Source organism: Panthera pardus, unplaced genomic scaffold, assembly GCF_024362965.1.
Source record: "Panthera pardus isolate Hobbes unplaced genomic scaffold, ASM2436296v1 HiC_scaffold_8, whole genome shotgun sequence".
In the NCBI taxonomy this organism is placed as follows: domain Eukaryota; kingdom Metazoa; phylum Chordata; class Mammalia; order Carnivora; family Felidae; genus Panthera; species Panthera pardus.
Window position 1 is genome coordinate 60,253,679 of NW_026527013.1, and position 25,558 is coordinate 60,279,236.

Consider the following 25,558-nt stretch of genomic DNA (forward strand, 5'->3'; position numbering starts at 1 on the left):
CAATGAGGAGACCAGCCAGATGCCTGCCTGGCAGTGTCCTGAAGGAACCTAGGCAAAGCTCAGCCCCATAGGTCCTAGCCTTGCAACCCATGATCAGAAACATTCTGATGTCACCACAGACCAAGCGCCATCCATCATGGAATCACAGACAGTCCCATTCAGACTCCTCCATGGCCCCCTGGGGACCCCAAGAGCACCTGCCTGTGGAGCCACAGAATCGAACTCGGCAGGCAAGCTAGACTGAGTCGCACATTCACATACACACCAGAGGTTATATTTCCTACCATAGAATCCTTACCCGTGAGACTTCTGAAGTCTCAGGGAGTGATCAGGTACCCCTTCCACTCTTGCGAGTGGGCCTGACTAGATTGGGCCCCAGCCTTACCGGTTCCAACATCGGGTCTAGGTCCTCACCTGCCAAGTCTCCAAGAGTCCAGCGGGAATGGCAGAGCAAGGCCGGCCTGAAGGGGACAGAGAAGGAGACTGCCGAAATTTAGGCAGGGTGCGTGCTCTCACTTGCGATGCCTCATTCCATCACCACCTCTCTGTTCTCCCAAACCAGTGGCAACAATGGGCCAGCGCGGTTGGGTTTCCCGGTCAGGGAACCAGGCTGGAACGCTGGCAGAAAAACCAAGCAGCACTCAGAGATCTTGGTGGGTTGGAGATTTATTTTACACCGGCGGGCTCAGAGGAGACTGTTTCTCCAAAGGTCTCAGCCCGGAATGCAAGTGGGGAGGGTAATTTATAGCCAACAGCCTCCATATCTGTGGGGGATTTTGGGCGCACAGCAAACAAAGGAAGAAGAAACTGGAAGAGGGGTCTCTAAGCTAGAGACCAGAGTTTGTTTTAGTCCAATCAGCCATCTTTGGTGTACTTTATCCACTTCTCCAGCAAACATATTTAAAATAGCTGATTTCAGGCTTTTGTCTAGTTAGTCCAATATCTGGGCTTCATCAGGATATTTTTTCTTAATTGCTTTTTCCCCGTGCATAGGTCATAGTATCATGTTTTCTTGCAAGCCTCCTATTTTTTGTTGAAAACCGGATGCTTAAAATTCTATAACGTGATGACTTGGGAAATAAGGTTCTCCCCCCTTCTCAGGGCTTCTTGTTATTGCTGCTTTCTGTAGCCGTTGTTGGTTTAGCAGCCTTTCTAAATGACTTCTTTGCTTTGTATTCTGTGTTATACTTAGCTCCTGAGGACTGAAAGGGAGGGCCTACGCCGGCCAACTCCATCTTGTTCTGTGTCCTTCACCTTGACCACACCTCCTCCCCTTGAGTAACCCCCCCCCCCCTCACCTGCCTAACAGGACTCGGACCCTTCCCCAGCCAATCGGCTGAGGCCATAGCCATTACCTCACCAACTGCCCCTAGGCCCCAATAAAACCTTTGTCCTTTTGAAACTCGCTCTCTCTCCCTGGTATCTCACCGCTGCGTCGGTGCAGGTAGGGGATTGAGCTCGAGCTAGCTCGAATAAAGGCTCTTTTGCTTTTGCATCAGACTCGGCTCCCTAGTGGTCTTTGGGGATCACGAATTCTGGGCATAACAAGGACTCTGCTCTGTGGTCAGGTAATGCTTGGTTAGAGATTTCCTTGAATGCTGTGTGTGGGAGTGATGAGTCCCCCAGTCTTTGCCTGGAGGCTCTGTGTGCATGTTGGGGCACACCTTCAGTACATAGTGCTGTCGTTCACAGCTCTGCCTTAGTCTCCACATCTGCTTATGCAGAGCCTCCAGATCAGCTGGGGGTTAGAGCTTCGGGCCTTCTCGGCTCTTTCCTGAGCATATGCCCAGCTCACCATTAGTGGCCTTCTAGATTCCCAGGATTTTTAGGAACTTTTCAGAATTTAGGCATCTCATTCCCCAGCGTTTCCTTTTAGGCTTTTGGTTTCTGTATTATTTACCCTAGCTATTACCCACTGCCTTAGGCAGCTGTGAAGTGCTTATCATTGTTGTCAACAAATATCCCCCAGGGAAAAGGTTTTTTACACTCTGTGAATTTTATAAGTCAGTTGAGGGGCACCTGGGTGGCTCAGTTGGTTGAGCTGCTGACCTGGGCTCAGATCATGATCTCATAGTTCATGGGTTCAAGCCCTGAGTCAGGTGCTGTGCTGACAGCATGGAGCCTGCTTTGGGTCTGTCTCCCTCTCTCTGTGCCTCCCCCTATTCGCGCTCTGTCTCTCAAAAATAAAGAAACGTTAAAAAATGTGAAATACAGATAGTCTATAAGTGACATTTTCCAGTGAACCACCTGATAGGTCAAACAGGGATAGTCCTTTGAGAATGAGGCTTTGAAAAAGCTCCAGCCCATTCTGCTCTTTCCACGCTGTTGGGTTTTAAGGGTGCTGCAGAGCTGCAGAGCAGGGGGTGGAACTAAGGCACAGTAAAAATATCACAAACACCATGGACACTACAATGTGGCTGTTCTTGCTGAGGATTAAGCATTTTTTTTTTAACAAATACTCCTACATTGCTCCAAGCCTTTGGTGAATTTCCAGAGTTCTGAAAAACTGGATTCTGACATTTTTTGCTAGGTATCTTGTTCTTCTCTGGAGGAATGAATTTTCCTCCACCTATACCACCAGTTTTGCTGACTCAAATTCATAAATATTGAGTGCTCTCTTCTGTGATATTTTATTTTTCTCAAACGTGCATATTAAATAAAACTGTTTAAATTGGGGTTGCAGGAGACCGTGTGGAGCAGTCCCTGAGTGAGGGGCTATTGATTGGGTAGAATGGTGCCAGGCTCTGCTGGACAGAAGGGCCTGAGGGCTTACAGGGTATCAGTCCTATGGGGGTCAGGAACTCCTCTGATCAGCCACTATTGCTTTGTGTCTCCCAGGTTAAGGCTGCCAGGAGCTCAGCTCTGCTCACATGGATGGGACAGAGACCAGACAGTGGAGGCCAGAGGAGCTGGCTCTGCCAGACGCCTTCAGCCCTGGAAGACTCTCTGGAGCCTCAGAAGATGGACCTCCGAGTGTGTCTGAGAGGCACAGGGTGGTCTCTAAACCACTGGGGTCTGAGTTCAGCAGGGAGACTTCCTTGTCCATTGGCCTTCAGGTGATGGTGCCCTTCATGTTTGCAGGACTGGGACTGTCTGGGGCTGGTATGCTTTTGAACTATTTCCGGGTAAGAGGGAAATAAATGGGAATGGTGGTGTTGGGGGCACTGTTGAATGCCATACCTTAAGAATAGGCCTCTACACTTTGAATCCAGCTTAAGGGACAAGGGACAGGACGTCCTCTTCTTAAATACCATTTTTCTACAAATTGAGAAAGATTCTTGTAGTTACTGGTGACAGAGACTAAATTTAACCCTGGTTAAGCTTGAAAAAGACAATTTATTAGCTCATATAATTGAAATATGTAAGGGGTTAGATTTCAGGCAAGGCACGATCCAGGTGCTTAAATGATTAGCAGGATGCTGGCTTTTTCTCTGCCACTCATCTATGATTTATTTTCAGGTAGGATTCTGTACATAGAGGGGAAGATGGCCCTTGGCATTTAATTTCAACTTAATACATTTGGTCTTAGAAAAAAAGAGAGACTTCTTTGTGAATGTCCACATCAGTCTCTAAAAATTGATCCTGATGTCAGGTGTGCACTCCTGTTCCAGTTCCTGTTCCCTGAGGGAGAACATTCTCTGGCTCGCTGACTACATTGTCATCACTCTTGGAGGGGAGGCAGGGTGCCTTGATTTGCAGCCCTACTGAAATGCCACAGAGTGAGGAACTGGGAGTTACCCATCAGACAAAAAAGTTACCAATGTACCCTGACTTTCTTGTTCTTCTACTGTCATTCCTTTCATCGGTATGGTCTTCAGAAGTCCTCCCTGGAAGGGCATAGTACCTAAGAATATTCTAAGTCATGACTGGCCACACTGTCATTCCTTTTATCAGTGTGGTCTTCAGAAGTCCTTCCTGGAAAGGTATAGTCCCTAAGAATATTCTAAGTCATAACTGGCTAGATCTCTCCTATTAGTTAGCAGTCAGCGGAGATCAAAGGCTGTCTAGAGTGAGGCAGACTGGGAGAAGCAGGGCTGATGTGTGTGACAGTTCCTGGCCTGTGCCTCACTCAGTGCTCCAGGGGCTCTGTGCCTGGTGACCTAGGCCCTGCCCCTCATGGATTTAAGTCCCAGTTCTACCACTTAGCAGTAAGGCTGGTGGTTTAAATTTTTAAAAAGTGTTTTTTAAGTTTATTTATTTATTTTGAGAGCGAGAAATAGCAAGTGGGGGAGGGGCATAGAGAGAGAAAGAATCCCAAGCAGACTCCCTACTGTCAGCACAGAGCCTGATATGGGGCTTGAACCCATGAACCATGAGATCATGACCTGAGCTGAAATGAAGAGTTGGGTGCTTAACCGACTGAGCCACCTACCCCTAATTTTTTTTTAAGGCTTTTTTATTTTAGAGAGAGAGTGTGAGTAGGGGAGGGGCAGAGAGAGAGAGGGAGACACAGAATCTGAAGCAGCCTGCAGGCTCTGAGCTCTCAGCACAGAGCCCCATCATGGAGCTCAAACTTACAGACCACAAGATCATGCATGACCTGAGCTGAAGTTGGATGCTTAACAGACAGCCACCCAGGTGCCCCTAAATTCTTTTTACACTAACACTAAAATCAAGAGATTTCATGTAAAAGTCTGAATTTCTGTTTTGTCTTGAAACTTGGCAACTCTCGCATAATTGGCCCCACTTTCTCTCACTGCACAGTGGACGGCTGCAGCTGCCTCTAGGCAGCCATGTTCTCTTATTTGCCACAGTCCCCACCATCCCACTGCATTCCACCACTGCCTAGCCCTGCTCCAGTCTGGAGTTCTCAAAGACCCTTCCAGTACCCAGCTGTCTAGTTCCTCATGACGTCACAACACCAATGACCACCAGCTCACTCCCAGAATCCACCTGGACCTTGCCCGGCCCCAGGATGGCTGTCTCTTAAACCAGAGCACCTATCCCAGTCTGATTCAGTCCCTGCCTGCATGTTTGGTCTCTCTGTGCCCTCCAGACCCCTCAGCCCTCTCCTTTTTCCTGGTGACCTAGTCCACATTTTTCTTGACATGGTTAGTCAGCACTGCGGTAGCCTCTGGAGCACCTCAGTGTCCCAGCCTCCTCACCGCCCTACTTACTTCAGGTGCTGTTCCCTGCAGTCCATTCTCAATACCACTGATTTGCAAGATGCCTATTTTATTGAATGTTCTGTCAGTATGGTGTCACTGGGACCCCCCTATACAGACACACACACACACACACACACACACACACACACACACCTCACACTTACATATTTATATATGCATCCATATATATCAACCCCCTAAACGTACACACATTGGTTTAGAGTGTATATACACAGGTTTATAGATTATATAGGGAGAGGCAGCATAATAGTGAACTGAATTGCTTGAGAGTCCAGACTCTGGAGCTAGTCTAACTGGGTTTGAGTCCCACTTTTGTCACTTAAACAAGTTGCTCTTTGTCCCCCTGTTTTCTCTTCTGTAAATTAGAACTGAGCCCAGAAGTTTGTTACGAGGTCTGTGAAGTGGAGGTTACAGGGCCTGGCACTAGGTAGTGAAGGTTAACTGCTGTTAACTCCTGTTGTCATTGATATTCTGTCAATGCAACAATTCAAGAGGATAAAATTCTCTTTCTACATTTTTTTTCATGTGTTCGTTGGATCCACATGAAGGTCATGGCCTAACTGCCATCTCAGGGGGCACTCCATGATGCAGATCTGAATTTTATTTTTATTATTTTTATTTTCTTAAGTTTATTTATTTTTATTTTTTTTTTAACGTTTATTCATTTTTGAGACAGAGAGAGACAGAGCATGAATGGGGGAGGGTCAGAGAGAGGGAGACACAGAATCTGAAACAGGCTCCAGGCTCTGAGCTGTCAGCACAGAGCCTGACGCGGGGCTCGAACTCACAGATGGCGAGATCATGACCTGAGTCGAAGTTGGCCGCTTAACCGACTGAGCCACCCAGGCGCCCCTTAAGTTTATTTTTTGAAAGAGAAAGCAGGGGAGGGACAGAGAGAGAGAGAGAGAGAGAGAGAGAGAGAATCCCAAGCAGGCTCCACACTGTCAGCACAGAGCCCGATCCAGGGCTGAACCCATGAATCATGAGATCATGACCCGAGCCAAAATCAAGAGTCAGAAGCTTAACTAACTGAGCCACCTAGGTGCCGTGCAGATCTGAATTTTAAAACCTCTGTTGATTTCTCTACTGACTGTGGAATAAAATCCAAACTCTGCAAACTGGCATCCAGACATCCTGAGCTCACCTTGGCTGTATCAGTTAGGATGGTTTCAGCCACACATACCAGAAAAAAAACACCTGTAGTAGATTAAATAAGAAGGAAGTCTGTCATCTCCCAAAATGGAATTTCCAAGATGGGTAATTCCAGGCTTGGAAAGTATTACCATAACTGGCCCACAATGACTCCAAGGAACCAGGATCTTTCCAAGTTCTGCTGAGTCAGTAGCCAAAGTTGGCTTTGCCTTACAGCCCCATCATATCCAGAGGGAGAAGAATGGGTTTTCTGCTCTGGTTCCTTCTCCTTTTTTTAACTCATTTTCAAAGTTTATTTATTTATTTTCAGGGAAAGAGAGAGTGAGCAGGGAGGGGAAGAGAGAAGAAGAGAGAGAGAGAGAGAGAGAGAGAATATCCCAATCTCCTCACTGTCAGTGCAGAGCCCAATGTGAGGCTCAATCCCACGAACTGTGATATCATGACCTGAGCTGAAACCAAGAGTCAGAAGCTTAACCAACTGAGCCACCAGTTACGCCTGGTTCCTCCTTCTTAAGCACAGGGAACCTTTCCTGGGCATCCCCAACAAAACTCTTCAACTTCTCACTGGCAGATTTGGGCATGTCCTACTTCAAAACCAAAAATTGGCAAAGAGAATGGAATGGCCATGATTGGCTTGGCTTGATTGAGCTGAGAAGAGGAGAAGGTCCCCTGCCCTGTGGATGGGTTCCTGTGTACAGTTGGTTCTGTCGGGAAGGTGAAAACAGTCAGTGGTGCCACACTGGCTCAGCTGACTAAAGCCAGCACTACTGGACAGACCTCTGTCTGCTCTGTCCAGTGGTGCTGGCTTTAGTCAGCTGTGTGGTAACCCCCAGCCTCACTTAGACTGCCCCCTCCCTGTGCCTTCTTTCCCACCAACCCTGAGGGAAGAGGTCTCCCATCATCCCTCCCACCCCGTTTCACATGGACAGCCTTACATGGAGCCTTTCTTGAGGTGCTAGCCTCACCAGCATGTCACCTTCTATAGATGTTGGGATATTTGCCATTTCCTTTTACCATGTGCAGGATCTGATGCTCTCCCTGGCTTGAATGTGAACTCCCTGAGAAAAGAGGCTGTGGTTCAGAATGTAAAAGGTTCACAAATATGCACAGGGACAAGGTCCCCAGTCTATACCAAGGCAGCCACTGGGCCCCAGTTGGTTTTGTTTTCTCCTAAAGATATTTTATGCACGTACAAACAAATATCTATATCTGTTCATCTGTCTCTGTATATTTTGCTCACTCTTTTTTTTCAAGTTTTGGCATATACAAACTCTTGACTTTTGGTGTTTTCACCTCACAGTATACCTATACAGTATATTCACTACACAATATATTCACCTTACAATATTCTTAATAGATACATTAAAAGTTTCCTTTTTTAGAAATGGTTGTTCAATATTCCATTATACAAATATACCAGAATTTATTTAACCATTTCTTTTCTGATGTGTTTTTAAACTTAGTTATTAGTTTGCTAGGGCTGCCATATCAAAGGACCATAGATCAGGCAGCTTAAACAACAGAGACTTATTTTCTCTCAGTTCTGGAAGCCAGAAGTCCGAAATCAAGGTGTCCTCAGGGCTGCTTTCTTCCGAGGCCTCTCTGTGAGGTGTGCAGATGGCCACCTTCTCCATATCTCTTTTTTTTTTTTTTTTAACGTTTTATTTTTGAGACAGAGAGAGACAGAGCATGAACAGGGGAGGAGCAGAGAGAGAGGGAGACACAGAATCTGAAACAGGCTCCGGGCTCTGAGCTGTCAGCACAGAGCCCAACGCGGGGCTCGAACTCACTGACCGTGAGATCATGACCTGAGCCGAAGTCGGACGCCTAACCAACCAAACCACCCAGGCGCCCCTCTCCGTGTCTCTTTACATGGTTGTTCCTCTGTGCATGTCTGTGTTCAAATTTCCTTTTCTTGTAAGGACACCAGTCATATTGGGTTAAGGCCTACCCTTGTGACCTTATTTTAATTTAATACCACTTTAAAGGCCTTGTCTCCAAATACAATTACATTCTGAGGTGCTGGAGGTTAAGACTGCAGTTTGGGGGAGGGGTGCATGATTCAGCTCGTAACAACACCTTAAAATAGTCTTACTAATGAAAGCTGCAGTGAATAATCTTTCTTTTTAAATTTGTTTGTTTATTTAGAGAGAGAGAAGGGGAGGGGCAGCGAGGGAGACAGAGAACCCCAAGCAGCCTCTACGCTCAGCACAGAGCCTGACTTGGGGCTTGAACTCCTGAACCATGAGATCATGACCTGAGCCAAACTCAGGAGTCAGGATGACTACCTACTGAGCCCCCTACAGGCCCTTGCAGTGAATAATATTGATGTTTGCTACATGCTGGAGTACATGAGTAGGGTACATATTGCAAGTACAAGTGCTGGGTCAAAACATCATGCATTTGATAGATATATCACCGAATCACCTACCCTTGGGGTGGGACCAATTATACTTCCTCCAGCACCATAGGGAGATGCCTGCTTGCCAATACTCAGCAACGTAGTTTATTTTCAAACTCTGTGATCTTTAACAATCTGATAGATGGAAAATTGCATTTCCTTGTACACTGTATTAGCTTCTATCACTATGCAACATGTCATCCCCAAATTTAGCAGCTTAAAATGGTACTCACTGATTACCTCATGGCTGCCATGGGCCAAGAATCCAGGAGACCTAGGTTTTCTGCTTCCAGATTTCTCAGGAGGCTGCTGTCTAGATGTCAGCCAGCTGTGGCATCATCCCAGGGTGCTCATAGGCTGTGGGAGGGATTCAGCTCCCAGCAGGTTGTTGGACTGAGGGCCTCAGTTCCTCTCTGGATGTTGCCCAGAGGCCACCTTCAGTTCTTTCCTCACTGGACTCCTCCAACATGGCAGCATCATCAAAGCATGCAGTCTGAGAAGGAAATAGAGTCCACTAGCAAGACAGAAACCACCTTTTGTAAATCTTACCACAGAAGCAACATCTTTCTTCTCTTGGCTGGAAGCAAGTCACTGAGTTCAGCCCACGTTTCAGGGGAAGGGATTATACCCAGTGTCAGTAGAGGAGGCAGGGATCCTTAGAGATCATTCTCCAGGGCTGCCTTCTGGGTCCCTGGTAGTGCAATTTGTATTTCTTACATTAGCAAGTGAAGTTGAATATCTTTGGATGTTTGCTTCTATTCTTTGCCTGTATTTTTATGGAGTGGTTATCCTTTTACTGGTACCTGAGGGCTTCTTATATATTAGGGGAATTGACCTCTTAATTGTGATATGGATTATAAATATGTTTCTCATTTTTCTATTTGTTGACTTTGCTTTTGATGGTTTATGTTGTGCATATTTTTTTAAATTTATTTTTGTTTGTGTATGTAGTGAGATTAATACTCTTTCTTTTAAGGCTCTATGCCAGTGTTCTCCTTAGAAACAGAAGCTGCCTCTCATATAGTTCTTCAGCCCCCTGGGTCCCCACACAAGGCAGCATATATGACAGGGTTTTGGGAATGTGTACATAGGAAGAAGAAAGACCCCATTCTTTGTGATGAATCTGATCTCTTTGTATTACATATAGCAGAAATTCAAATTGGTGGTCCACAGACATCATGCTGGTTTGCAGAGTGGTCAGGAACCATGGGCCCTATGGAGGTGGAGTGGGGGTAAAGAGGAGGAAGGGTCTGGCAGGGATGGTGCCTTAGCAAAGACACGGAGCCCTCTAGAAAGGCAAGAGGGCAAGGGACTGACGGGAGGGGAGAAGCAAGGGCGTGGAGAGTTATGTGAGGGAAGGGAGTGAAGCCTGGACTGAGTGCCACAGGGTATGAGGCCAGCCTTGATGAGGGATAGATTCCCATCGTTGGGCTGTGGGGATGGTCGAATATAGGGCATCCGGCCTTGGACTTGAGAAATACAGCAGGTCATTAGTTATTACATATACTCCTAACCTGAGAGGGGGACAGCAGATGCTGTGAAGGGCCCTCAGAAAGGAGCACTTGGGAGCAGAGTGAGCCTGCATGGGCTTGGGGAACACTGTGTGCTATCGGTGGGGGAACCCCCCCCCCCGCCCCTGTTTCTGAAGAAGGGTGTGCCTGGCTCCTTCACACGCCGGCAGGGAAGCAGACAGAGCCCGCTCCTCAGGGATAGGAAGGGTTGTGGGAACAGAGCAGGGTGGAACTTGTGGTTAGGTTCCTCATGGCCTTCCTGCTTTCCCCCCATGTCACAGCACATTATACTGTCACAGCACATTATACTGTGGTCACTCATACCACATTGACCCCATGATGCCGTGACACCAACTTAAATCGTGGTGGTGACTGGGACTTCTAGGGAGCAGGTAAAGCACCCCCTCACCCCCCCCCCCAGCAAGTAAAGCAGCCTCTTGACCTGGAGAGAGAAGGCCCCCTGGTGAACTTATAAGGGTTCCCCATTGCAGCCAATAAAGGTAGGGGAGGGGCTTGTGTTGGGGTGCAGATAGCATGTATCCCCAGGAGCACAAATCCAGATTAAAATCAGTGCCAGGGGTGCATGGCTGGCTCAGTCAGTTAAGAGCGTCCAGCTCTTGATTTCAGCTCAGGTCATGATCCCAGAATGTGGGATCAAGCCCCATGTTGGGCTCTGTGCTGAGTGTGGAGCCTGCTTGGGCTCCCTCAGCCCTTTCTCCTCCTTTCTTCTTCTTCTTCTTCTTCTTCTTCTTCTTCTTCTTCTTCTTCCTCTTCCTCTTCCTCTTCCTCTTCTTCCTCCTCCTCCTCCTCCTCCCCCCTCTTCTCCTTCTCCTCCTCCTCCTTCTTCTTCGTCTTCTCTCTCTCTCTCCCTCTCCCTATCTCTCTCTCTCTCAAAAAAAAAAAAAAAAAGAAAAGAAAAAACTCAATCAAAAAATACCACATTAATCAACCTCCAACCCCCACTGGGGCTTATTTTTCACCTTATAGCTTAAATATGAGTTGTTTGAGGAGACCAGTGTGCCTCTCAATTCTTCTGGCTGCTCAGGGTCTGCAGAGGAGGTGGGAGTTTATTGAGTCCTTCTTGTAGAGCTAGCACTGTGTGTCCTCAGAAGCAAAATGAGGGCTGGCCATGACCTATAATGTTGGAAAATAAGGAGGACAAGCAGTGTCCTGGTGAGGCCTTGTATTGTGGCTTTAGTGCATGTGAAGACATCTGTGATTTTGACCTATATTTTAGGTGTCTCTGAGGCAAGAGTGCCCTAGTTCCTTAGCGTAAAAGTTTTGGAACAGCTCCTAGGCAGTGGCCCAAGAGTTTGTAAAAAGTTGCAGATGGAACCATTTTCTGGCCAGAGCATCCAGTGCTAAAATGGCAGCCTAAATTTGGCCACTTTTGCTGACTGTTGGGTGAGTTGTTTCCTTTATCAGGGACATAAACATTCCACTGAGCTCCATGATGTAGTATGGTGGTCATACCACCCATAAAGTATACAAAGTCCATTGCTGTTCACTAGGTTAATGTCAAGGGGGCTCCCTACATAGCCAAGGGGACTGGGGGAGGGGTGACCTCTTCTGGTATGGTAGCATCTGGCAGGGGACTAAGGAAGGACAGAGGAGGCATCCTTCTGTAGTGGCATATGCCAGAGAGTCCAAGTTTGACTCTATCCTGTATTGAGTCCTCAGTAGCTATGCCTCCCAAGGCTCAGTGGGCTGCTGCGTAGGGAGGGTCACAGGCCAGGATCTGTGAGAGCCTCCCTTTCCAGGAGAGCCTCCCTTTCCAGGAGAGCCCAGTATGTAGCCAGCAGTTGCTGCTCAGTTGGTGTAAAGTTAGGCAAGGAGGGTATTTTCTTGCACCCAAGGGCTTCTTGGGCAACATATATTCATTATAGGTATGTGGTCCAGGACTCCAAGAAGCATAAGAGGAGGTTGCTAATGCTTTGTCAGTGAAGGAATTTTTGAGGGCACTGATAGAAATGCCTGTTGACTTTAATTTGGACAGATTCTAGAGCCTTTTGTTGGAGGTGTCTGTTTAAAATAGCCTCCTTTGCAAGTGACAGCATAAATGGACATAAGTCAAATGTGCAGAGGAGGACTGTTTTGCCTCCAGAATTCAAAAAGGACTACAAGGTGTTGGACTTCTATGAACAGTTTATTAACAGTGTGGGTGCTGAGAGTCAATGGCTGTTTTCTGATAGTGTCAAGGATGGAGTTGCCCTCGGTTTACCAAAATAATTTTTAGGAATTTGCCAAGGTGTCTGGCTTTGCCCCACATGTGGAGTAATGGCCCATCCTCTCTTTGTGAGCTCCTGAGTGTTTTGCCTTTAGTGAATGTGTCACATGAGTCTCCCTGGAGGAGGACATCATAATGTAACATTAGACCTGTGGTCCTTGAGAAAGGTGCATGCAGTTAAGATGTTGCCTGCAAGACCGTGCATGGCAGAGCTGGTTGAGGTACCCCGTGAGTAACCTGGAAAGTCTATTGTGTCCATTCAGTGTTGAAGGTCATCTGCGCCTAAGAGGGTGTGGAAATAGGCATTGAACAGAAAATATTAGCCCAATCTATAGTAGCAAAATCCTTACTGGTGCTGATCAGGGGGAGTCGGTAATTTCAGTTACATTGGATGTTGTGTATGGGGCCACAGTGGATGCCAGAGCATTAAAGATGCAGTCATTCACCCTGTGGCAGGTTCTTTCCAGGTTTAAGAGCAGGCCAAATTGGACTTTTAAAAAGAGAAGCAGTGGGGGTAATCACCAAGTAGGTCTTGTATGATAAATTTCAAACCTTGAAGGCCCTGTGTTAGCTTACATTGGGCTGTATTAACTATTTTATTTTTAGCTGGGTGGAGGGGGGTGTTCCATTGGGTCCCATCTTGGCAGTTTAATTTATAATTCAGACTAGGTGCAGGAGTGCCACAGAGCACTTGCCAGATACAGATTGCCCTGAGGTGCCTCCTGCTGGGCTATGGCCAGTTGGCAATAGTTCTTGCCTTGGTGATGGGAGGAGATGGCATTACCCGGGAGAGACAGTGGGACATGGAACAGGCTAATAATGCACAAGCTGGCCAGCAGTTAGTGGCTCCATCCCAGGCAGCACTGGCCATGTCAGGAGCTAGTCAGGCAGCAAAGAGCAGTTACAGTGCAAGCTGACCAGGCATCTTCTGTCAGGGTTGGGCAGTCCTGTTTGTGATGCCAGCTGCTGCAATCACACTCCCCTTACTCTGCTGGTGAGGGAGGGGTTCCAACCCTATCATATGGAGATGGCCAAACACATGACCCCAACACTGGACTGAGGAAATCACAGTTTATCGGTCACACAAACTCACACCCAGGGACACGCAGGGTTGCACTGGAAAGCAGAGTGAACCATGAGGGGCTGCAGGAGGCAGGCTTTGTAGTAGCAATAGCATGAGTTGCCCCAGTTCTCATTGGAAGGTGTGATTGACTTGTTTGAATAATTCTGTGGGCTGGCAGGAACTAAAACCCCCTACTCAGGGATAAGTGGGAACTGTGCCTGGTCCCCTTGGTAAGGACGGTTGCTTGACTGGGGACCTTATCCACTGGAGAAGAGTGGGGAGGGGGAGATGCAGGTAGACCCTGTGAGGCCCTCCTGGTTTCACCACATGTCAAGGCAGCAGATCGTAATAATTTTAGGGCCTTACACCACTCAACCTACAGAAGGCTGATTGGGTTTCTTCTTTTCTTTGTTTCTATGATTCTGTATATTCATTTTTTCACTCATTAATGCAACACGTATGTGTCAGCAGTGGGGGAGAGAGGACCAGCACTATTCTGGACCCTGTGGAGGACACAAGAGCCAGGCTCCACTCTCACAGCATCACAGTCAAGCAAGGAGGGCAGCAGATGCATTAGTGAGTGTTAGCAGAAAGAGCTATGAGGCAAGAAGGCCAGCTGCATCTCAGCCTTGGAGAGGGAGGTCCCAGAATGCCTGAGTGACATGAAGGAGCTGCTTGGAGAAAGTGCTTGAAGACAGCCAGCCCTGGGTAGGCATGAGTGCTCTGGTTCTGTGTTTTCACCTGTGGGTGGGTTCTGCCAGCGACATCAGAAGCGGGAAGTAAAGAAGAAGCCCTCCATTATTGAGAATGTAATCAGCTTGATCTCTGAGACCTTAATAGGATGAGGAAGAATTCAGGCCTTTTAAGATTGACATTTTGGCTCAGAACCAGCCCAGGCTCCAGATGACCATGAAAGGAATAGGAGGCCATTTAGAAGGTGTGCTTCTGGGAAGACACCCAGTTCCCACTGAAGAATCAGAAATGAAAGCCAGGAATGGTGATGTGCATTCCAAAGCTCTCTGCCCACCCTCTGCAGGCCTTCCTAATTGTCCTCCAAAGACACACTCCCAAAGATTCAAGGGCGTTGGAATAGATGAGTAGGTCATGCTGCAGGCCTCGGGATCCTGATTCTTTGGTCCAGGCTTGGGCTTGGGCTACACATTTCAGGAGCTCCCAGGTCATTCTGGTGGCAGAGTAGACTGAAAACCACTGATGCAGTCCTACCTCTCATGATTAGAGTTTAGAGGCCTGCACAGGGGCAGGGCCTTGTTCAGGGTCATCCAGGAAACAACCTAATGCTTGACCCAGATTCCATCTGCTGTTCAATGCAGCCCCAGAATCTAGTTCAAGGTCTTTGAGCTTTTCTCCTGTGCTAGCTATTTTTAAAATTACATTCTTGATCTTCTGGATTCTGACCCAGTAAACCATGTTGACATATTTTGTTCTCAAGTTGCATGGGATATCTTTTATTTATTTTTGGTGACATTTTATGTTTTGATTGTTATAAAAGCAAGTAATCACAATAGAATGTTAGAACATTATAAAATAAAGGTCATTTTAAATTCTGCTTCTCAACGGTAGTCACTCTTAGCATCTTGATGACTATCCTTCTGAACTTCACTACTTGCGTGTGTGTGTATTATGTGTGTGTGCATTTATCTTAATTTCTCATTTGGTTTTTTAAACAGAAATGAGAAATATTTTTTAATAATTAAGAACTTAATAAGAAATCTCTTTCTATATGGAATTATGTAAATTATTGTCTGTTTCCATATCTTCTGTACTGATGAGAATGGTTCAAGGCCCACTGTGTATGATTATACATTGTATTAGGATGTTTGACCACATTCAAAACTAAATCGCAGGAGTTGTTGAAGTCAGAAGAAAGCAATCGCTTGTTGGGGGTCCCTCCAGCTGAGTTCTGTGGGAGCCGTGTGGTCAGTGTCCAGAGAAACCAGCCCAGCCCAGAGTGGTTCTGTCTGAAACCAATTAACGTCTCAACTCTTTTCTCTGAAATATGCCACTTGTGTCTGCCTTGTCCTGGTTCAGACTCTTGTTTGAACACAAGAACCCAAGCCACAGATGCAGGCAGCATCAGACAGGAGAAGGGTGGGGAGCAGAGAGCATGGAGGGTGGTGGAGGCAGTCTGCCCCCAGAGTTGGGAGCTGAGGGTCTTCGTCCTGCCTCTGATACTGACTTGCGGTGTGGTCTTGGGTAAACCCTCTCAGGGCCTTTGTTTTCTCATTTGCAAAATTGGTTTACTTCCTGCTGGATATCCTAGAGATATTTTGAGAGTTTGGTGATTGAACATGAAATCAGTGTGAAAGGGCAGTGAGAGGCACAGATGGGTACAGGGAATGAAGATCTTTCAGTTCATTCATTTGTTCATTCCTTCATATGCAGGTCGTTGAGTGCTGTGTATGGTTGGTTGATCCTCATCTCTTGCTCCCATTCCTTGGGTTTCCTTCAGAGCACTTATCACAGGTCATAATTACATTTCCATTTTTATGATTATCTGCCATACTGGAAAGCTCTAAGTACGTGCTGTTCAGCTAACAGATGTACCACAACACTTAGACCAAGAGTCTGGCAAACATAAGGCCCTCAGTACTAATCTGTGGAGTAAGTGAATGAATACTTTCCCTTGCTCTGAAAGATTATGGCCATGAATCAACCAGACTCCACCTCAAGAGGAGTGCACTTTGGGATGGGAGGGTTGATGTATGTGCATTTCATTGTGTCATTAGGCATATGTGGACTTCCCTCAGAGAGGTTCAAAAAAGAGCTTTGGTAATTCTGGGGAAGATGTTAGGCTCTGGCCAGGACACTGGAATGGCCTCAGAGATGAGAAGGCACCTCAGTTGGCCATGAGGTTTGGCAAGAGTTTGGCCTGAGCAGCGAATGGAACATGCAGAGGGAGTAGTGTGAACATAGGCACAGCCCATGTGAGGGTCCACAGGAAGCTCCTTTTAAGGCATGCGGTGTATGATCATGTACTAGGCAGAAAGAGGGCTCAAAAGGATGCTTTCCCCCCCAAATTGTGAGAGACATTGAATGTCTGGCCACAAAATCTGAACTCTCTCAGGTAATGAGTTGACAGCTATTGAGGATATTTGGGCAAGCAGGTGACTTGAAGACATAATATAAGATGTTAAAGAGCAGGTATTACTTTTGGTGGACAAAAGGGTTAGGAGGTAGTTAAGGGCTATGGCGAAGGTGGTGTCCATGAGCTGGAGAGGAGGGGAAGACATGGGGACTGGTAGACTGGATGTGGGGTTGAGTTGGTCGGGGAATGGGCAGTCAGAATGCAGTTTGGGCTTCTGGCAGAACCATTTATTGAGGCAAGAGGCTTGGGGGAGGAGTTGGAAGGAACAAACTTGAAAGACTAATTGAGTTATACAGGGGTTACACAGAGCCTGAAAGGTCAGGGGAGGGGTCTGGACTAGAGAGAGGTTTGGAAATTGTTAGTTTCTCTGAGATGAGAAAAGTAAAGGGTGGAGATGAGGTTCCCCAGATGTCCCAATTATCTATTGCTATGCAACACACTGCATCCACATTTAGTGGCTTGTTTAAAGCTAGTCATTCAGTTTGATCATGAATCTACAGTTCGAATAGGGCTCTGTGAGAATGGATTCTGCTGTGTGCAGCATCTGCTGGGGTGGCTTGCTAAGCATCGTACCCAATCCAGGCTAGCTCACTCACATGACATGACAGTTGCTGCTGTCACCTGGATCCTCAGCTGGAACACTCACACGTGGCCTTTCTGTGTGACTACTTGGGCTTTCTCATAGCATGGTATCTGGGTTTCAAGTATGAGGATCTCAAGAGATGGGAAGCGGAGACTGTTTCTCAAGAACCAGACTGACACAGTGTCTCTTCCACTGTGTTCTACTGGTCCAGCAGTCACAGGTTGAAGGGAGGAGACAGAAACTCCAACTCCCAATGGGAGAATGTCCAAGAAGTTTAGAGCTCGTTATGTCTGGCTCCAAGGAAGGGCTTAAAAATATCTATTGAATGAATGAGCAAATGAATTGTTTGAGGACAGATGCAGAGAGAGGAATATTTGGGGCATGAGGAAAATAGTTGTTGGAGTAGTTTGGCTGGAGTTGGGAGGGAGGTGGATAGGCCTGGGGAGGTCAGTAGGATCTAGATTGTGAACTCCAGGCTAAGGGGATGGGACCTGAGTGTGGGATAGACTATCCAACAGAGGGGAACCAAGAAGTTGCCCAAGAGGGCCCTGGTTTAGGAACAGGAGCAGAAGTTGAGGCTCAGATCAGGAGCCTGGTCCAGGTGAAGTCCCCCAGGGTCAGTAGGTGAGTGTGCTTCTGACCTTCAGCCTTGGGCTTCTTCTGGCTGTGACCTTGATCCCTGTTCCAGCCAACCCTCATGCCTGACATTCCATCCCTGCTACCTGTGGAATGCCCAGTGCACACCCAACAATAGACTTGCTGGTAGTCAAAGGTGATATCCAAGCCTACTCTCTGGAAGGCAGTAGTAAGCTGGGTATCAGGGCTGGTCTAACCTTTGTAATGGATGAGAGTGGAGTCTCTACAGAAGCATCTTTTAAAAAAAATTTTTTTATGTTTATTTTATGTTTGAGAGAGAGACTGAGCATAGGTGGGGGAGGGGCAGAGAGAGGGGTAAACACAGAATCCGAAGCAGGCTCCAGGCTCCGAGCTGTCAGCACAGCCCAATGCATGTCCCAAACTCAGACCGTGAAATCATGACCTGAGCCGAATTCAGACACTTAACCGAGTGAGACACCCAGGTGCCCCTATGTTTATTTTTGAGAGAGAGGCAGAGCATGAGCAGGGAAGGGGCAGATAGAGAGGGAGTCACAGAATCAGAAGCAGGCTCCAGGCTCTGAGCTGTCAACACAGAGCCCAACGCCAGGCCTGAATTCACAGACCTGAACTCACAGACCTGATCATGACCTGATCAGATCATGACCTGAGCCAAAGACACTGAACCGACTGAGCCACCCAGGTGCCCCCTGGAAGTGTGCTTATTAGTTTTCTGGGCCCTTGAGAGTAAAGAGGGCTGCATTTCCTCTGTGAACATAGCTTCTTCATATGGTCAAGAGCCCTTGGATTCTGAAGTCAAGATGATCACAGGATGTGGCTTCTTTCTTGGGCACCTGCAGCCCTCTCAACCTTGAGGCATGAAACTCCTCAGGGGGCTGTAAGAGTGGGTCCTTTAGGCTGATGTTTCTCCAGGCCCTTGTCTGCCAAGAGTAGAAGCAACTGGGGAATGTGTGCAGAGGTGGTCAGGATTCTTTGTGTCCCTCACCAAGGTCAGGCCTCATGTGGTTCTGTCTCCCTGGGTCTAGCCCAAGCCAGTGTAGGCTGGAAGGCTGGATGCTATCAAGGTCACTGTGAGAGACTGATAGCTGAGGGACGTCCTGGATGACAGAGCAGCTACTCTCTGAGGAGAACCTGATCTGCAGGTGGTGGAGAGACAGTAGGAGTTCACCAAGGCCCCACATGAGGCTCTGAGTCACACTGGCCTTTGTTCCTTGCTTGCTCTGGCCCTTGGCTGAGGGGCATTCGGGGATCCTGCCAGCGGCTCAAGGCACTGGCAGTGTTCCCTATGTGCACATCTTTGGAAGCATATCCTGGTGCAGGAGGACGACAGAGGACACAAGTGGACGTCTTGCTCCTGTGAACGTGGTTGGCAGCCTGATCATGGTGGTCACCCAGCTGAACCTGCAGTTTTGCTTCCAGGGCAAGAAGTTGCGAGGCTTCAGCTGTGAACTCACCCGGTCCCCCCATGGGGTCTTCCCTGAGACCGTCTTTTCTATCATGTGCCAGATCATGGTGCCCATTCTACTCTCAGGCTTGGGCATGTTGACAGCCAGCCTGGTGATGAACACTATCCAAGTGCGTACCAGGCATTTGGGGGCCTGGGGGGAGGGGGGTGGGAAACCAAGCTCCCTAGGCATCACAGATATGATAGGCCAGGGGACACCAGAGGCCCTGAGTCAGGGTGCAGCCCAGGATTCCCGGGCTCAGTGGTGCCAGCAGGAGGATCCTCCAGGGGGCCTCGTGTCTGAAATTCCAAGAAGCTTCTGACGACCCTCTCCAAGGTCAGCCCACACTAACCACGTTAGCTCAAACCATTTTCCTTCCAGATTCATCAGGCAGGGCCTGGAGGGGTTCAAATCCTCTGCCATTCACTTACTATTTGAGGGAATTCATTAGCTTCCCCCGTATCAGTTTCCCCATCTACAGATGGGGCTAATGAATGCACCGACCTCACTGGGTTGTGAGGGTGAGACACCCAGTGTGCTTCGTGTTGTGACTCCAAGGGTGATGGGCACTGTTCCCTCCAGTCCCCAGAATCTTTGTGGGGCTCTTCAGTGAGGGGACAAGGTCCAGATCCCGGGATGGGGTCCAGACGAGTGTAGGGATGTGGTAGTCTCTGTTGATTAGAAGCATTGTAGGGAGGCCCTTAAACGAGCACACACTCTGGCATTCACTTCTCCTGGTCTCTTTATGCCCTGGGGTTGGTTCACGTAATGCTGTTTGAATCATTGAGGGTTTACTCTGTCTACCTAAACATTTTTATAGAGTTAGTGTGTGATAGAAAAATTAGAAAATATGCACAAGTGAAGAAGGAAGGGTGCCCATAATCTCTGATCAACATCGTGGTGCGTGTCTATCAAGAATGTGTAAACATAAATATATGGGATCTTGCTATGTAATGTGCTTTTATTATATTTTTTTGAGAGAGAGTGTGTGTGCATGTGTGTACGTGAGTGAGGGAAGGAGGGGCAGAGAGAGGGAGAGAGAATCCCAAGCAGGCTCTGTGCTGTGAGCACAGCACCAAATGTGTAGCTCAATCCTATGACTCTGGATCATGACCTAAGCCAAAATCAAGAGTCAGATGCTCAACCGACTGAGCCACCCAGGCACCCCTGTAATGTGCTTTTTAATCAGTGAAATTAAATTTAAATTTAGTTGGGGTTTTTTTTGTTGTTTTTTTTTTTTACGTTTATTTATTTTTGAGACAGAGAGAGACAGAGCATGAGCAGGGGAGGGTCAGAGAGAGAGGGAGGGAGACACAGAATCTGAAACGGGCTCCAGGCTCTGAGCTGTCAGCACAGAGCCCAACGCGGGGCTTGAACTCACGGACCGTGAGATCATGACCTGAACCGAAGTCGGCCGCTTAACCAACTGAGCCACCCAGGCGCCCCTTAAATTTAGTTTTGCAGCCCATGGGAACATTGCAGCTAGTGCAGTGCCTTCCTCAGTTCCACAAAGCATCTCCTTCCTGATGACAGCTCAGCATTCTTTGTGCGTCTGTGTGTGAGTTGAAGAGAGATTATCAACACCCACCCTGTTCCCTGGTCTCTGAATGAGACTCTTGATGGCTCTGCCTTCAGACTTCAGTGGATGGGATACTCACCCCTCCTGGGGCTAGGGCGGCCCTTTGTGTACTGGCCAACTTGCTGTTAGAAAGCATTCATTTGGGCTTGCAACCTAGATCCCCGTCTCTCCCACCTCAGAGCTTCACCCCTTGGGGTGCTCTACTAGTCTCTCACCCAGCTGAATCTGCAGTGGTTCAGCTTCCTAAGACCTTTCTCCAGAGAAAGACTCTGCCCTGTGTCTCTGTTTTGACCTTCCATGGCCACTTCATGGAACATGGTTTTAAGCCCCTACACCACAGTGCATGTCCCTCAATTGCTGCAGCCTGAGAGGTTATTTATCAGTCAGTTGGGGGATCTCAGCAGAGTCTGGAAGATTGGATGGGATGTCAGGGAAAGAAAGGCTCGGGATTGTACCCGACCATCAGCAGGGGTGACACAGGAGGCCAGTCCAGGAGGAACTCCAACTGGCGGGCCGTTTCCTGACCTCTGTGTTAAGTCTCCATCTGAGAGTCTAGCATGCAGAAAAGGGGATGTCTTGGGAAGCAGGCCCAGAGCATACCTGGGCAAATTTGTCTGCAAATCCAGGACTTGAGACATCCAGCTTTGGGAGGCCCAGCATTTGGGAGGAACAGAAAACAGCCCTTGAAGACACAGCTCATTCTTTCTCTCCAGTTTGCAAATGTGCAGTGACTCCCAGGTGTGGTGGGGTTCAAGGGCACTCAGGTTTTCGTGGCTCCTGCATGTGCACCACCACCTCCCTGGTCACCCCCGCTCAGTGGTTCAGGATGTGGCCTTGTCAACACTGTTCCAGGGGGAAATTACATAACATAGGAGGGTGGCCTGGCTCCCACTGTACCCAGGCTGCCACATTCTGGGGCCTCATAGCCCCATGAGCCTGCATCAGGGATAACCTCCTGGCAGGGGCACCTCGTGGCTGTCTCTGGCATAGTGGGCTGGCCCGAAGAGTACTGGTTGGGTGCTAGCTTTACCTACTGTAGATTTGGGGTCAGGAGTCTCTCTGTTTATGGTGTTTGGGGTCAGTCTATAGTTGGGTCCAGGGATTGGGGCCCAGTAAGGGGCCAGAGTATCAGTTCAGTTTTTTTTTTCAAAAAATTATTTTTCAGATACACAAGTAAGGTATATATAAAAGTTTCTCTCTCCCTCTATTTTTTTAATGTTTATTTTTGAGTGTGGTGGTGAGGGGGGGATGGGCACAGAGAGAGAAGGTGAAAAAGGATCCCAAGCAGGCTCCAAGCTGGTATCAGCGAGCCCAATGCAGGGCTTAAAGTCATGACCCATGAGATCATGGCCTGAGCCAAAGTTGGATGCTGAACCAACCGAGCCACCCAGGAGCCCATGTTTCTCTTTTTTATAAAATAAGTATCTCAGCCTTCAATCTCATTCCTGGAGGAAGCTTCTATTATCAGGTCATGTGTATCCTTTCAGGCCTTCTTGGGGGTTTATGTAGACCCGTGGGCACCAGAAACAGTGACAGCGGCTGTAATTGTTAGAGTGTATGTAGTCTTTCTTCACTGAATCAGAGATGAATCAGACAGGGTGTCTGCTTTTGAGCAGTTAGTAGCTGAGCACAGAGTAGGATAGATGAATTCATTCATTCATCTGGTTCCTCGTTTATTCATTCAGCATATTTTGTTGAATTCTGTGTTAGCTGCTCTCAGGCCCCAGGAGTGCAATGGTGAGCAGAAACAGACCTGTCTCTGCCTCCCTGGCTTTTGTAGTTTAAGTGGTGAGGCAGGTGATTCATCCCACGAGCCAGTGTTAAGGGAGTGGAGCAGTGAACAGACATTTGCCTGTGAAGAAAGAGGGAACAGTTCATTCTTCCCAGAGGAGTCAAAGAATCTGCAGTTAGTAGGACAGTTGGAGTTGGACCTTAAAGGATAATATAATAGTTTCTGGGATGATGTGAGAGAGAGCAGACAGTCCAAGCAAAGGGATCAGTGTGTGCAGAGATACAGACAAATGAGTGGGCATTTGCAAGGAGTGAGGAACAGCAATTGGCCATGGTCATGGGGTGGGGTGCTGGAACAGCCCGTGAGAAGGGCTGTCTGCTCTGCTCAAGTTGTATGCTGAGTACAGAGGGGTTGTTGATTTTTGTCCTCGTTATTTTAAAATAAATGTGTATTTTATTGAAGTATATCATGGATGTGTTGAAAATTGTACGTGTTATGTGTACAGTTTGAATGACCATCTCAGGATAAATGCACCTGTGTAATCCCCATCCAGGTCAAGAGCATTTTCAGCCCCGAGTAGGCTCCTCCATCCTCTGCCCCACCTAAACCAGTCTTCTGCCTTCTAATACTGGGCATTAGTTTTGGATGTTTTTGAAGCATGATACTACCATAGACATTCCTGTCTATTTCTTGTATGTTTTGAGGGGACAGATCTATTGGGTGTATGCCCAGGATCAGAACTGGCCAAGGGGCTGAGTGACAGGGTCATAACTGTAACAGAACTGAACTGTGGCAGCAGGGTGAAGGCCACAGGGAAGAGCTGGGAAGCTGTGGCTGTATCAGAGCCCCGCGAGTGCAAGAACCATTACTAACTCTAACTGATTTTGATCTCCCCAGTGCCCCTCATAAGATTTATTTGAAGCATTGCCAGAGAGGGCAGTGGTGGTGGAAATTAAGACAGTTACCATGACTTGGATGCCAGGCTGTCAGGGAACACAAGGGGTTACTTAAGTCCCTGCTGGAAGAGCAAGAATGCCTGGAGCCACAGTGGGCAGGGCAAAGGGTCTGGGCAAGGAAGGTCAAGTCTGGAATCCTGATTTTGAAGGGCCCATGGGATGTCAGGATTCAGTCAGCAGTTGGGTAGGCAGGTGTGGTGCTCAGAAGACAGATCTGAGCCAGAGATGTCGAGCATCACCAGCACAGAGCACAATGTCTTAGTCAGAAAACCCTAACTCCAAGTGACTAGAGTCATTTAGAATTCCTATAAAGAAGGCTACAGATCAGACTGCTCTAGTACTTGTTAGTTCCCTGGATTAACAGTGTCAGCGAGGATCCAGGGTCCTACTGCTTTTCTGCTTTAGTCTTCCCTGTTAGTTGACTTTGTCCCATAATAGACCCCTGGTGGTTGTATGGTGCCTGATGTGTCTAGATGTGACTTCTCAAGTCTCTGTGGCCATCATTGTGTCCCAGTCCACACCCACATGACTGATGCAAAGGCTCTCCTCCTGCCCTTCACCCCCTTAGGGCCGCTTGTTAATGTAGGGAGGATGGAGATGGCTGTGGGTGAGGTCATGTAGGGTGTGCAGTAGAAGGTGACTCAAGCCTTGGGAGGGAGAGGAAATGGCAGGGAAGGAGAATGAAGATGAAGCATGAAGGACTCAGGATTAATAGGTTAGGAGATCTACAGCCTTTGGTCTCCTGACCTCTGGGAGCCACTGTTGGCAGAAAGCAGACTTGGAATGGATGGGTCAGGAACCATGAGTGCGCAGAGCAGTAAGTGGTTTGATGCCAGCCTAACCTTACCCTTGGCTTGGCTCTGTCTGTTCTGTAACAGGGAGTTTCTCAACTGTGGAGTTAGAGGACAGGCCTCTTGAAAACGATGGACTGTTTTCTTGAGCATCAGTTCCATAAAGCTATTACGTAACCCAAGGACGGTCCAGAGTTGAAAAGCCTGTGTCCATTTGGAAGAATCAAGAATTATTGTTAGACCTTGGTAAAATTTCTAGCTTTGCAGCCTGCCTATCTGGAGAAAGGAAATAAAATTCTTTAAATTAAATAATATTAAGAAAAAGAGGTCAGGAACAGGAAGAGGAGCCCTCAATGGAGGTCAACATGGAATAAGCAGAGGTCAGTTTCGGACTGGGGGAATGTGGTTGTGAGTTCACAGGTGTGACATGGAGTGAGAGGTGTGCCTGTCACACAATTGGAGCTTAACACCAGCTGGGACTGGGGGTAGGGGAGGTCCATAGCTCAGAGAGCCAAGGAGTGAGGAATGGAGGTTAGAAGAGCCCAAGGAAAGGGCATTGCTATGGGGTGGGGAGGGACAGCAGCTAGCATAGCATCTGAGAGGGTGAGAACAAGACTCACTAAGTTCAGTGGTGCTGAGGAAGACAAGGGCAAGCTTCTGTGATGGGATGCAGAGAGGGGGGATTTATTTTTACACTTGAGTTGGTGGGGACTTGGTCTTGTGTGTCAGCGAAAATGAAGGTGCTTGGGAGCAGGCTGAGGTGGGAGGCCAGAGGAGGCTTGGGGTAGAGGATGCCGGCCTCAGGGGAGGCTGGAGCCCAGGGAGGGGTGCCTGTGCCAGGAACTGGGCTAGGGACTTCCGTTCCATGCATGCTGTGGCACACTGGTGAGATAGCTGCACAGGGGCCAAATGCTTCTGGAAGCCTGGGAGCCACTGGAGGCCGCTGACAGACAGTGGGAGCACCTTCTTGCCTGGTGACATGGTTTTCTTCTGAACTTTCAGAGAAGGGTAGACTCATAGCTCCATCAGAGCTGGGATTGGATTCTGAATTTCCCAGCTTTGCCAATGAGGTAAAAAGAAAGAGGGAACCGGCAGCCATGAGTGCTCTTCCTCTCTCTGAGGACATGAAGGACGCCTGACCCTTTCACTCCAGACCCTGTAAGATGTTTTGTTGGGCTGCTTTAGAGGACTCTTCTGGGCTCTACCCCCATTCTCCTCCCCTCCCACCATATCTTCAGTCTCAGGCAACAGGGCCCAGACCCCAGGGC

General features: G+C 48.0%; 1 protein-coding gene across 12 annotated transcripts in view; it reads left to right on the plus strand.

Annotated features, from left to right (window-relative positions):
• LOC109261385 (solute carrier family 41 member 3-like) overlaps positions 1-25,558 on the plus strand; it is a 319,912-nt gene that overhangs the window by 193,376 nt on the left and 100,978 nt on the right. For 6 of the 12 annotated variants that reach the window (XM_053896887.1, XM_053896883.1, XM_053896892.1 and 3 more), the window contains exon 2: positions 2,839-3,125. The exons of 3 other annotated variants lie outside the window; for them this stretch is intronic. In XM_053896887.1, coding sequence (XP_053752862.1) covers positions 2,871-3,125 — 255 coding nt within the window. In that variant the 5' untranslated portion in view covers positions 2,839-2,870. Of the gene's footprint in view, positions 1-2,838; positions 3,126-24,975; positions 25,449-25,558 lie in introns of those variants that run through there. 3 more of the 12 variants (XM_053896891.1, XM_053896884.1, XM_053896894.1) reach the window with 2 other exon arrangements.